Here is a 14,467-nt window from a genome sequence, read left to right as displayed (position 1 = left end):
CTACTTGCTCAGATCTGGCCAGCCACTGCAGAAACTAGCTGTGCCTCATGCTGGGGTGAAAGCAAGAAGGCAGAGATGGAAGTAATGAGCACCATAAGAACTTGCTCAGATTAGGTTGCGAGTGTTGCAAGCTGGCTCAGGGCCAGATGTTACGTTTTTAAAAGTAAACGCTAACCTGGGTCGCTCTCCCTGCAGCTGTACAGCTCCTCCTTCCATGCCATTTTCCCACACTGTCACAGGCCTTCCCCCAGATATGACTCTTAAAAAGTATTATCTGATTTGGCAAACAAATCAAGCTGGTGCAGTATAAAGCATGAGGAACAGCAGTTCATGTGGCATCAAAACTGCGTTTAGAAGAAGAAGAAAAAGAAGAGGAAGAGTTGGTTCTAAATGCTGTTTTACTCTACTAGAAGGAGTCTCAAAGTGGCTTGCAATCCCTTTCCCTTCCCTTTCCCTTCCCCACAACAGAAATCCTGTGGGACAGGTGAGGCTGAGAGAGCCCTGATATTACTGCTTGGTCAGAACAGCTTTATCGGTGCTGTGAGAAGCCCAAGGTCACCCAGCCGGCAAAATGTGGAGGAGTGAGGAATCATACCCAGCTCACCAGATTAGAAGCTGTCACTACTAACCACTATACCAAGTTTAGTCTTTGTCTTTCAGTTTGGTAAAACAAGGGATGTAGTCCTTAATCTCATATAAACCTCAAGACCAGGTTGAATCTCCCATTCCGGGAAGACTAAAGGTTTAAACCTAAACTTCCACAAAACAGCAGATTAGGTGGTAAAACTGAGTCAACTTTGAGCTGAATATGAGGGTTCACATGATGGAATTAATAAATATTTTCAAACATAGAGCATTAAAATGTCAGGACAAAGGTTATACTGGAAGCCTTCTCCATTATTTTTACTTCTTTACAAGAGAAATGTTGCAGTGGTTAAGAGTGGTGGCCTCTAATCTGGTGAACCAGACTACATTCCCTTCTTCTCCTCACATGAAGAGTGACCTTGGGTCACTCACAGTTCTCACAGAACTCTCTCCACCTCACGTACCTCACAAGATGTCAATCAATCAATATTTATTTACGGTGATTCAGACCAAAATTCAAATGCATGTCATTAAAAATTAAGACAATTTTAAAAGAGAGAAAACAGTAATAATACTATAAAATGTTTTTTTTAAGATCTGACCATATAGAAACTTTAAGATGTTAGAGTCAATATTTAAAACATAATTTAAGTTACCAGTGACAATTGGCTCTTTGTACTTTGGAAATTGGATCAGATAGAAATTTTCTGATCCACATGGCGGCAGTGCAAAATTTGCCCATCTTCGTCTTGAAACAGCACCTTGATTTTCTCCTTTGGGGAAGATCTTGGGAATTTTTTCAAAATTGGCTGAATAAAGATACATCTGATGGCATCTTAAATGGGGCAGAACAGAAGCATATGTTCGTCTGACTCTATCCATCCTCTGGCACAAGGACAGAGCCGCTGAGCAAGGGTTGTTGTTGTTGTTTTTTTTGTAATGCCCCTTCAGCACAGCTGTGGGTAGAGCTGAGCATCTAGCTTGGGCAAAGGCCCTTCTATGGGTGTTAAGTTCTAGGTCTGACAGATATGGGGCTGGAGCAAGCTTATATCGGATCCTATCTAGACACAGAAACTCTGGCGTTTTGGCTAGATTGCTTTGCCGACTAATGTCCTGCACAAGATGTCTGTTATGGGAAGAGGAAGGGAAGGTGACTGACTGTAAGTCACTTGGAGATTTCTTAGGGTAGAGAAAAGTGGGGTATAAAAACAAACTCTTCTTTTGATAATGCAGAAACATTCCAATATGTGGTTTCTATTGTTCTACTTTTGTAGAAAGTAAGACAATCCAAGTACAGGTTTATTATGTTATCTACACTGAATTATGAAGCGTGTTGAGCTTCCAATATTTTTTCTAATGAAGTTTAGTGTGATCTAGAACTTACATAAAGGAAGAGGAAGATGTACTGATTAGCTCTTTACAGAATAATATAAGGAAGAAGATCCTAAGCTTATCTAATAGTCCAGTCTTTTCAGATTTTGATTGGATTTCCAGGTATTTCGGAATGTTGTAGAAGTTATTTGATAGGTATAAAGTGCCTATCACCTGTCATGGGGATCCAGTAGCACAATGAGTGTAATAGATACTGTCCAATAATAACCCCAAGGCAAATATACATTTCTTGCAACACTACTTTCTAATGAACACCAGAAATATTTCTTAATGTGCTTTACAATGACTGTAAAAAGATGATAAACTTGGACACTTTAAGGCCTGAAGATATCTTGTAAGAGTGCATACATAATACCTTATGGGAACATCCAATTTAACAAGCTAAATATAAAAGTGTGCTTATTTTGTAATTATATGTACAAGGCTGATAAATGCAGACAACTTTAATAAAGTGTTATGCATACATTTATATACCCCATTTATTTCATGCTCCACTTGCAATACACTCTTATGAAGGATTTTTATTAAAAATCTAATAAAGAAATAAATAAAACCACTATTCATTATAACACAGGTAAGCGCACAATAATTCAATGCATTCATATAGAAATTTTACCTTCATATATTAGATAATAAAAAGGCAGATAAAAAACTGAAAAGGGAAACAAAAGTAGCAATGAAAGAAGGGACATTAAACAATTTTGAAATTTATACCGGTATTTCAATAATAACAGCTTGGATTCTCAGAGCTGCCAATTCATGGAACAGAATCCCCTCACATACGCAATGCCAAATCTGAGTCATTCGCATATTTATGACAGCCAAGTCTGTAGACAGGGATACTGACACCTCCTCTTAGGAAATCTACATGCCTGCCCTTTTCTCCCTTTTGAGCCACAATAGAGAAGACAGCTTTGTGAACAATTAACTTCAACAGCCACCCAGGGCATTTCCGCACCCCTTCAATATAGTGAAATACTTACCTTATGTAGTAGTTATATTCCGGCCCCTCCACATGATGTTGCCAACATGCAGCATCTGGACATTACCCGACTGGCTACATCCTCCATTTTAAAATGCTAGCTGATTAATCCCAAAAAAGGGATTCACCAAATTATTTAATGCTAGCTAAGGGGGAGTGATGGGCGAGCAACCAGCAGAGGGAAGGTATGGGGGCTCAAATGCACTAAAGACACCTGCCTCGTCCCGCCCTTGCTCCCGCCCCCTCTTCCACGGGAATGTCTTATTTCAAATGGCTGACATCCAAGAGTGCTGTCTCTGGCTCCTGGTCCTGTAGGAAGGGGAAGAAGGGTGCTGTTGAAAGAGGGAAGGCGATGGCCTGGCTGCAGGCTCAGAGTGGGTGGGTGTGGGTGGGTGGAGGGGGCCGGGTGCTCTGCCAGCCAAGCTGGGAAGAGCTGTTTGTGCCTGCCAGGAGTCCCTGCAGTGCAGGCAGCAGCAGGAGGCTGACCCAGGCTGGCCCCTCAACCTGCCGGCGCTGCTGGTGGAGGGGAGGTGGCGGCCCAGCTGCAGGATGCTTGCTCGAGGTGGGTGGGCGGAGGGGGCCGGGTGCCCTGCCGTCCAAGCCAGGGAGAGCCAGCAGAGTGGCACATCCCACTCAGCAACTCAACTTGGTCCAGGCAGGGAATTTCTTTTTTTAAAAGGCTAACAAACAGGAGCAATGAATAGGGGGACAACTGTGCAGGTGATGCTATAAATTAAGGAATAAAGGTCAAAAAGCACTATGCATCTATGATTAGATGCATAGGTGTTTAAAGCGAGAATTATGAATTAAAAAAAGGGGGGGGGAGTTGGTTGCCTGGCTTGATTGACATATGAAGAGCTTGCGGCGCAGAACAGAGCTTTGCCAGAATCGCGAAGCATAACGTTGCTTCTCCCGACCAGCCCAGTCTTCCTCCTCCTCCTCTCCTTTCCTCTCCTCTCCTCCCCACTGCCAAATGGAAACACTGAAGTAATGATGCCTTCCTCTCTGGAGTCTTCACACACTGTCTGTCTGTCTATCTGTCTGTCTCTCTCTCTCTCTTTCTCACGCACACACACACATGAACGCACTACACTCAGGTAGGAAGTGAGTGAGGGACACAGCAGAAGCAAGATGCGGAAGATCTCAACAACCCCTTCCCCAGTACAGACAACTCGCCCCCCAAGCTGCTATTTTCTCTTGCCATTTCCTTATCAAGCCCCCCCCCCCCCTACACACACATGCACACAACTTGCCAAGGAGACAATGAGTTTAAAAAAAAAAAACATGGAGAAAGGGGATTGGCTGCCAGGCTTGATTGACCGGCAGAAGAGAGTCTCGTATAAACTGCATTGCTCCCTTCCGCCATTTCAAGCAGGTGATGTGGAGTGGGAGAAGCATGAAAAGGCAGCAGAGAAGGAGTGGTACAGGACAAAGGTGAAGAGGGGCCGGGTCGCTATTTTTACAGATGTGCAGAAGTTGCCCCAATGTTCATGTCTTCCTCCAAGACCTCCTTTCCCCTAGTTTATCCTGACAAAAATCCAGTGCGGTAGCTAGAATAAGTGGTCATCAAGACTTTTGAAGATGACCTACACCCCAATAAGTGCTGTTGTTAGTTGCTGTGGGGTCTGAGTCTCACCCTACAGTTGTGTTCACCTTCCTATTGCTGGGATCTAGATAGGACAAGCAGACATCCATAGGGAGGTCTCTGAAACTGTCTCTGTTTAGCTGCACAGAATGCTACCCAGGGAGCCTCAATGAGGTGGGAGCTCCCAAGGCTAATAGCATTGTTAGCACCAGTTCCTGCATGGGTCATCAACTGACCCCATGGGCCCAGGGATCATTCCCGGGACAGATCCATATAAGATGTATTTGCATCCATGTGGCCTGCTGTGGCAATACATCTTCCCTCAGGGTACCCTCCCATCTGATTTGAGATAGTTCATGGAGCAGTTCTGCAGCTTTGGGGTGTACACTGTGATTTTGCCTGGGCGGATAGTCTTTCCCTCTCGCCCATTTGTGACCACTGCTGCAGCAGTATTATTGTCAGGACAGGTCCTTGCCAGATTATGATCTGCAAAGATTTTGTGAAGCCCCATCTTCCATAGTTGGCAACAAATATTCACACCTGGGATGGACACAATGGATGAGATTTATTGGAGGTAACCAAAGACAGTAGGGAAGCTAGATCCCCGCTCAGTCTACTGGTGCTGCGGTGCATCCCCAATGGGCAGGAAGCTGGATGTGTCCATATGCTCCTGGGGTCATGTTTCTGGTGTAGGAAAGGCATATATGGTGGGCTTTTAACTCCCTGGGTGGAGTAATAACTCTCCCTGTTAGATCAGCATCTGAATTCAGGGGAAACACCTGGTGGAGTAGCTTGTAAGGCATTTGGAAGTTCTGGACTCCCTGTCTGGCACTCTGATGACGCAAGGGGGACCTGATGGGTGGTGGAAACCAAAACATCCACACATGATACAGGATCTTGATAAAGTCTCTGTGTCTGTAGCAATGCAATCTATCAGCAGTGATAGGGCATTCTGTACCCATAAGGGAAGAATTTGGTCAACAGGTGGGAGCATTTGGCACTCAGATTGGAAGGGATTCCCTTGCATTGGCACATTTTGGACATGGAGAATGCTGCCAATGTCATGTAGCCTGTTCTGGTACTGCCACCTTCAGCCCCATCCCCTGGAAACTGCCTCAATGGTGTGCATGGTCCAAGTCCATCTAGGAGAATGGTCCTGGACCCTCAGCTGCCAAGTTTGTTGAGTGGCAGACACTGTATCCAGTGTGGCCCAATGTCACTGTTCTTGGATAAGGGAGGAAGGAGATTGGGGGGGGGGATACCTTGTTTACCTGTTCTTGTGTGGCTGCCACTTGATATCCTGGCAGACAAGCTATGACACCTGTGGGACCTGAAATCTGGGAGAGGTCAGCCATTGAGTTTTGACATTGCTCTCCTGCTTAACTCTTCCCTCAAGTATTCGGCTAGCAGTGCTAAGTTTCTTGTCTGTATTTTGCCTGCCACCAAAGTACATGTGAGCTAGCTCTAATTTGGCATGGCAGGGAGCTGTCAGTCAGCATCCCATGCCATGTACCCTACCTCTGAAGTTATGAGGTGACACCCTGGAATCATTTTTACGGTAGTGTGGGCCATCACTGAGTGCTAGGAATGGGCAGGAACTCTGTGAGGAAACTGCTGACTGGGTGCATACGGGTGGTATCCTGAGCTGCTTGGGTTCCTAAGGGCATAGCCACAGCTCAGTTTAGGGGGAGTAAAAAGGAAGTAACCATGACTGCCAATGGGCCATTTTTACTGGTGCAATTCTGCACCAATTCTTGGAGGCACTTCCATGTTGTAAAAGATGAGACTGGCTGGTATCATTTCTCCAGGCATGCCCACATTTCCACTGACACAGGGCCCTCCACTGGCATAAATGCCATTTATATTACTGTGTATCCAAATTATGTCAGCATAAGGGTCAGTTAGTTCCCTATTCTGATTCCTCCCCATTTGGGACTGCATTGTAAGACTCATTAGAAAGTCACATTAGTTTCAAAAATAGTTTACCATGTGGTATGGGGATTAACATACATATACAAATAGAAAATTGGAGCAACCTGCATGTAAAAAGAATTTAAAAAAATGGAAATTACACTTTAAAAAAAGGAACATGGGGATTTTAACTTGTTCTATTCTAGAGGAGCAGATTTTATCCAAAGGGTCTTTGAGTGAAACAAAGCATCCCTCAACAGGAATATCAGCAAGTTAAGCCTAAAGAGACTGAGTAAGCAGATATGCTTGAAAAGAATGTCAGATCATTAGGAAAAAAAAACCTCCCATTCTCAGTCAAAAGAATTACTAAACAAATCAGTTTAAATACATCTTATTTGACTAATTTCTTTTGAAACATCATTCCAGTCAGATGAAGTCAAGTTTACCATCTGCTGAGAGCACAAATGCAGCTTTTATTCATGAATTATATTGTAAGGCTTTGTTTGTAAAGTTTACATGCAAGCTGTTCTTGTCAAAGTTAAACTCATTGTGATGATTCATCTTAATATTCAATCAGGCATTAAGTAAAGAGTGATAAAAGTCCACATATGGATGACAAACTGTTTCTGCAGTAAATATTTTCTTATTTATTGAGCAAAGGCTTATGGCTTTGAGTAATGTGTTCTACCAACCAAAACAGACTTCTCTGTCTACAATAAGCAACAGTGCAATAGCCACTTCACAAACCAGAGAGCCACACAACTTTGATTTGATCAACGCCGCTTCGATTACACACTTATTTATCTGGTCGATCAAATGAAGAAATAGAATTTCCCAATATCTGGTGTTTTTGTCCCTTTTCAATTTTGTTTGTGGAATGAGCCATAAAAACTTGATTGACTGTGATAATGAAAACACTGGTACAGAATATTTAAAACCAACTCTTCTCTATGGAGTTTCACATCTTAATGCATATACCAATTCACTCTAATTCCTAATGCTCCCATAAACAAGAGATAGTGGTTGTCAACAATGTTATCAATACTACATAAAAGTTGGACAGAAATTCAATGCACAGGACTTTTTGACAGGACAGCAAGTCCTCCCCTCCCCCCGTTTCCTTTTCACTTTGTGGGATTTGTGGGGAAATTCCATCTTCCTTTCACTCTTTGCCAAACTCGGAGGTGGCTCCTGGGCTGCTTTGTTGCTGTCACAGCCCCGGGGGTTTTTGACAGCCGCCACCTAGTCCAGTATGGCCCCTATGCGCTCCCGGGCATGGCTTCTAGGCTGCTTTGTAACTGCAGCAGCTCCTGAGCTCTCAAGCAGCTCTCAATGGACCCACCATGGATTCCAGGCTCCAGCACACTGAACTAAGAAGTAACCTTACTTTGGGGGGGATTTAAAAAAAAATGTGTTTAAAAAAAATCAGATTTTTTTGCAAACCTGGCAAATGTCCCCAGTTTGCTGGGAAAATAACTGGTTACTCTCCAAGTAGCCCCAATCTGTGAATTTGGCTCTCTTCAGATAGGGGCCATGAGACTGAGTACAAATAAAATCAATTAGAATAATGTTTTGGATCATTTGTCTTATGTTGCAAGTTCTCACAGAAACACTGGTGGCAGAAGGAAACAAAAACACCTAACTGCCAGGGCTGCCTATTTACTTATCATTTGGATCCAGCCATTTCTTCAAAGTGACTAGAGCCACAAACAAGGGGCAAGCCTCTTTTATCTTCACAACAGTCCTGAGAAGTAGATGAACATGAGATGCAGTGACTGGTAAAAAGTTACCCAACAAGCATCATGGTTAAGCTAAACCACAACATTATGATGCTCAAGAGCAGGGATAGTCAACCTGTGGTCCTCCAGATGTTCATGGACTACAATTCCCAAATACTGGCAGGGGCTCATGAGAATTGTAGTCCATGGACATCTGGAGGACCACAGGTTAACTACCCCTGCTCAAGAGTAGACCAATGAACCAGCATTCTGGGGCTTGTACCAATCTTATTCATTCCCTTCCTCAGTCACAAAAGTCATTGGAATTCTGATATAGCAACAATCGTATGTTGGCTGAGGTCCAAAGCGATACACTGGATATGACCAGGCACAGTGGAATGACTCTTTCTATGTTCTTTTGTCCAAATAGACCCTCTTGTCACCTCACTGTGTTTAATATGGCTTGCTATGTGGCAAGGGAAGATACATGGCTGAATAGAAATATAAGGCCCTTTGGGCACATTAAAACATAGAATCATAGAATAACATGGTTGTAAGGGACATCCTGGGTCATCTAGTCCAAACCCCCTGCACTATGCAGGACATTCACAACCCTATTGCTCATCCTCTGTAACCTGCCACCTTCTTGAACCTTCACAAAATCAGCCTCTTTGTCAGATGGCTATCCAGCCTCTGTTTAAAAATCTCCAAAGATGGAGAACCCACCACCTCCCGAGGAAGCCTGTTCCACTGAGAAGCTTCTGTCAGGAACTTCTGGATATTTAGACGGAATTTCTTTTGCGTTAATTTCATCCCATTGGTTCTGGTCCATCATTCTGGGGCAAGAGAAAACAACTCCACTCCATCCTCTATATGACAGGCTTTTAAAGACTAGTCAAATATACTTCTCCCTCTATCAACACTTGGACAAATGTCCAGATACAAAACTGCAAATAACAACTAAAAAAAAATAAATTAAACACTTAATTAGCACTCTTTCCAAGTGAGAAATCATCAAAAAGCTAGAAAAGGCTTCATTTTATAGTAACTTGTTTTTCTTTATACTTAGCTTGCAAATACATATCATGCATCAAGCAACAGTCCTCCGCCACCAAAAATCTTACCCTGAATTTGGATCCACTGCTACCGACATGGGATTATGAAGGTCAAGGTCAATCAGAGTAACACACACTGTTCCATTGTAGTTGCACACAAAGATTGTGTCGCTGATTCGATCCACAAAGTAAAAATTTCCAGTAAGCCAATCAACTGCCATTTGCTGTATATCTGTCATAAGGGGAAACAACTTAAATTAGTTTTGTTGCTTCAACAGTATTGATATGTTATATCAGTGGAGGGACACTGTATATATGGGGAAAAAATCAAATTGTCATTGAATTCTATGAGGACAAGGAAGAACAGACAATCTTTACCTTTCAGGTATCTACTATACAAAATGTAGACTCAGAACATTTGATATCGTTTTTATATATGCAGCTGCATGAAAATAGAACTACTGGAAATAAACTCTATTCGGAGATACCTTCTCACATGTTCTAAAACCCTGGATATATGTTATTATTTATTTATTTAATAGCAAAATAGCCTATTGTAAATTAAAATACAACAGAAGCTAGATTTCTCCCCCTGCCTCAGACAGGTCTGCTGAAGCCTGGAGAGGCTGTGGTGGGCCTTCTCGGGGTGGGGGAGAGGGCTGGGAGGGACTTGCCTCTTTCTTCCCCCCTACACTGGGCAGGCTCACTGAGGCTTGGAAAGGCTGCAGTGGGCCTTTTTAGGGTGAGGGAAAGTGCTGGCAGGGGTTACAACCCCCATGTGCTGGTGAGCCCAGGTCCCGCCTCCCTCCCCTCCCAGGCGCCCATCCCAGCTGTGGTCCTAGGCCCTTCTTCCTCCTCACAGTTCACACTCGCTGGCTGCCTTACCTCTTGCAGGCAGTTGAGTAGAGCGTCTTGGCAGTAGAGGGGGCTGTGACCAGGGGCAGGACACCTTACCTGATTAGCCATTAATTGCATGGACAGCCAATCAGAAATGGGATAGCCTACGTGATTGGCTATTCATTGAACAGATGGCCAATCAGGTATACAATCAGTCCCAGATTCTCTAACCATGCCTGTTTGGCTTTATTTATGGTACAGATTTGCTCATTTATACAAAATATATTGTAAAATTGTCTTTTTTATTTTATCATCACAACTAGTCTCCATGATATGGTGGGGATTTAAACCCTGGTCTCTAAGTTAATAGTTTTACACTCTAACCACTACACCAGGAATGACCATACTGGCTCTACAGATTACCATGGACTACAACTACCAGGAGCCCCTTCCAGCTGGAAGGGGCTCATGATAATTGTAGTCCATGGTCATCTGAAGAGCCACAGTTTGGCCATCCCTGTACTATACTATGATGGCAATGTGTCAAGGTTTTCTATTAGTCAGAATAACAATATCAATCTTAACCCATAGGGGCCTGTAACACAGCTTTTTGAGAACCATCTGCTTTGGTGTTTCCAACAGGGTAAATAATTGTACTTTTGAAGAGTTGGATCCTGAACAGGCTGCAAAACACTGATAGTACTTTTTTTAAGGGCCACAATAGCACTAGTCTCAGAATGGTAAATTTGACGTTCAGTGAAAATATAGCATATGAAGAACATTTACAGAGTGAAAAGCACTGTGTTGTAAGTACAATATGTGAACAGATGGTGCATGTCCTCCTCTTCTTCCAGCAATGAAAAATTCCTGGATTGGGGTTTCTTTAGATCAGGGGTTCTCAACCTGGGGGTTGGGACCCCTTTGGGGGTCAAATGACCTTTTCACAGAGGTCGCAGAAGGGTGGACAGGTTGGCCGGGGGTGCTGCCACTGTTCCTGCAAGCGCCTGCGCTCGGCCACCAACCCCTCCAGCAGTGCCTCCAGCGCAGCGCAGCCTCCTGCCGGGCGCTCCAGGTGGGACAAGAAGCAGAACTGAACTGAGAAACCCCAGGAAACACGCAATTTATAAACAATCATGATCTTCATGCCATTGGTCAGTTTCTGTGAATTTCTGTGAAAGAAAACTTGCATAATTTTATTGTTGGGGGTCACCAGAGCATGAGGAACTGTATTAAGGGGTCATGGCATTAGGAAGGTTGAGAACCACTGCTTTAGATGAAAGAACACAGAGTTAGGGTATTTAACATATGCATATCTGCCTATCTATTCATCTGTCCATGCATCTGTATGACGGAAATATATAGCTCAGGGCCTTCTGGGTTCACCCTCAGGTAACAGGGGAACATGCAGTGACCTGCAGCAAAGTGTCCCCATTGCTTCTGCAATCCCAGAGTTTTCCCCTCAGAAGGCAAGCTGAGGGGTAGAGATTCCATCAGGAGGCAGGCAGATTACCTGATAGCTGGATCCACAGTCCCATGCCAAGTCAAAGCTATACAGCTGTAATCAATAAAGCTGTAATCCCAAAATGTGTTGTCTCCATTTATTGGCCCAGCTTTTGGCCACCCATTTACTGCAGGGGAAGCAACAATGCAATTTCCAAAAAAGAACTCAGTGCCGTAGCCATCTTTGATAGCTGGCACTGCTGTATTTCCATGTGGAAGGTCAATTAAAACACTTAAATATAAACGAAAAGAAAATTTTGCAAGCCCAGATATCTATGTATTGTCAACAGTGTTTTGATCTGCAAAGAGGAGTAAAGCACCAGATTCTTAAAAGAATAATATAATTTTATTGTGAAAAGAAAAACAACTTTCTCTAGAAGGAGAGAGGAGAGAGAGTTCTAGCAATCTAATTGTCCATTCTGTCTGTTCTGAAGTCAATCAGGGAGGAAGTGTGCTCAAAGGAGCAGGGAGTCTTCAATGAGGCAATCTGGAGGAGATTTTGAAAAGTATTCGGAAGCTCCTATTCTAATGATACTATATACACATCTCCTCCACTGCCCCCTGCAGGACATTCTTCATATTCTATTCAGTCAGTCATGTACACTGCAGATCTTGCATATTCCAACATATTCCATGTACTTACGAAATATTAATGTCAGAAACCTAGATACTGAATACGAAGTTTAAAAACAATTTTTAGCATGCTCATTAATTAAATGAGAATTTTATTCAATTATTATTTCCCTCTTAACTATTTTCCATGCCAACACAGTTACAGTAGATAATGGGAGGTTAGATCCCCCACCCAAGATGTAAACTCTATTATGAACAAGCTTTCACTTGGGAGAACAAAACAGAATACATTGTCAATGTCCTAATATAGACATTATATCGTCTTGTTCACAGCTGCCACTTCTACTATAACCTTTTTTTTCTCCAGCTCCTTTTCCCTTTTAATTCAGAAATGGTACTTTGACCTCCTTTTGCTGTTGCTGCAAATGTAAGAAGCACAGTTTTATTGTGAATATGACGTAGCAAAGGTTGCATCTGTGTCAGAGTCTTTTCTCCAGCAACGGTCAAGGCTGGATAGTTTCATAAAAGTCTGGAAGTTATTACAATGATCTTAGATTGCTTTTATCTGGTATCATTGAACAGAACTCACAATAAGGAATGTTTCACACAGGAAAGACATGGAATTTCATTCACAGGAACATTTAAAAAATGGGTAAAACAGACAAATATGCATTTAATTTGCTCTATTGGAACAGAAGTTTCTGGAATCACCTGAAGTCTTTTTTAAGAGTGTTAACTGCACATTTTATATAATATCTTTTCAATTAGAAATTTATGATGGGGATACTGAGGGCCCGTTTCATTATTAAGAGATAGACTGCACGTATAACAGAACAATAGAAATGGGAATCCACAAGGATTTGTGGGGGGGGGGGGCATCTCATTTCCCCTTCCCCCATTTCCTTCCCTGAAAGCCCCTATAGCCTCTCTCATGTTCCTGTTTTTTCCCTCTCTTTCTCACCCAAAAGCCAATCAGCCTTTATCTGTCTCTTGGTTTTCAGCATTCCTCTCCCAACATCATCAGCATCTACTGAGGAAAACTATGGCTCAGAAATGTGGTGCAGGCCACTGGGTCTTTTCTGGATCTATTGCCAGGTTTGTAGAAAGTCTTTTCTCTTTCCATGGCTCTGATCCATGATTTCTGATCCATGGCAAATACTCCAGAAGATAGAGACAGAGTTCAACGAGATCTGAACACAATGGGAAAATGGGCAAATGAGAACAAGATGCAATTTAATAAAGATAAGTGTAAAGTTCTGCATCTGGGTCAGAAAAATGAAAAGCATGCCTACTGGATGGGGGATACGCTTCTAGGTAACATTGTGTGTGAACGAGACCTTGGGGTACTTGTGGATTGTAAGCTAAACATGAGCAGGCAGTGTGATGCAGCAGTAAAAAAGGTGAATGCCATTTTGGGCTGTATCAACAGGGGCATCACATCAAAATCACAAGATGTCATAGTCCCATTGTATACGGCACTGGTCAGACCACACCTGGAGTACTGTGCGCAGTTCTGGAGGCCTCACTTCAAGAAGGATGTAGATAAAATTGAAAGGGTACAGAGGAGAGTGATGAGAATGATCTGGGGCCAAGGGACCAAGCCCTATGAAGATAGGTTGAGGGACTTGGGAATGTTCAGCCTGGAGAAAAGGAGGTTGAGAGGGGACATGATAGCCCTCTTTAAGTATTTGAAAGGTTGTCACTTGGAGGAGGGCAGGATGCTGTTCCCATTGGCTGCAGAGGAAAGGACACGCAGTAATGGGTTTAAACTACAAGTACAACGATATAGGCTAGATATCAGGAAAAAACGTTTTCACAAGTTCAGCAGTGGAATAGGCTGCCTAAGGAGGTGGTGAGCTCCCCCTCACTGGCAGTCTTCAAGCAAAGGTTGGATACACACTTTTCTTGGATGCTTTAGGATGTTTAGGGCTGATCCTGCATAGAGCAGGGGGTTGGACTAGATGGCCTTGTATGGCCCCTTCCAACTCTATGATTCTATGATTCTATTTCAAGTGTCCATAGATGGGACCACACTTGATCATTAGAATCAGTCAACCATATAAAACCCAAACTGACTGCTCATCCACTACTTGATTGGTCTCGTCGAGGAATGGCCTGCCAAGGTATTTTAGACCCAATTAGGAGGTGGCCCTCAGCCAGCTTAATAAGGCACCAGCTCTACAACTCCAAGTTCCTTCTGGTTTCAGATGTTTGCTGGGTGGAAGAGGAGCCAGCCTCAGAACATGCCCTTCTGCCAGTAAACTGCCCTGGCCTTCTGGCCTCTTTTAACTCAGACATGGGGGGAGGGGGCTGGGGCAGCCTCTGCAAG

The 14,467-nt window shown here is 43.3% G+C and overlaps 1 protein-coding gene across 6 annotated transcripts in view; it reads right to left on the bottom strand.

Moving 5' to 3' along the window:
- LRP1B (LDL receptor related protein 1B) overlaps nucleotides 1-14,467 on the bottom strand; it is a 1,129,178-nt gene that overhangs the window by 453,857 nt on the left and 660,854 nt on the right. For all 6 annotated transcript variants that reach the window (XR_013228123.1, XM_077320173.1, XM_077320175.1 and 3 more), the window contains exon 7: nucleotides 9,298-9,460. Coding sequence is in view for 5 of the 6 variants with exons in the window: in XM_077320173.1 (XP_077176288.1) it covers nucleotides 9,298-9,460 (163 nt within the window). In the remaining variant the exon portion in view is untranslated. The remainder of the gene's footprint in view (nucleotides 1-9,297; nucleotides 9,461-14,467) is intronic.

This window comes from Paroedura picta, chromosome 2, assembly GCF_049243985.1.
Source record: "Paroedura picta isolate Pp20150507F chromosome 2, Ppicta_v3.0, whole genome shotgun sequence".
In the NCBI taxonomy this organism is placed as follows: Eukaryota; Metazoa; Chordata; class Lepidosauria; order Squamata; family Gekkonidae; genus Paroedura; species Paroedura picta.
Note: the sequence above shows the minus strand (reverse complement) of the source record. Positions and strands in the feature narration are given on the sequence as shown.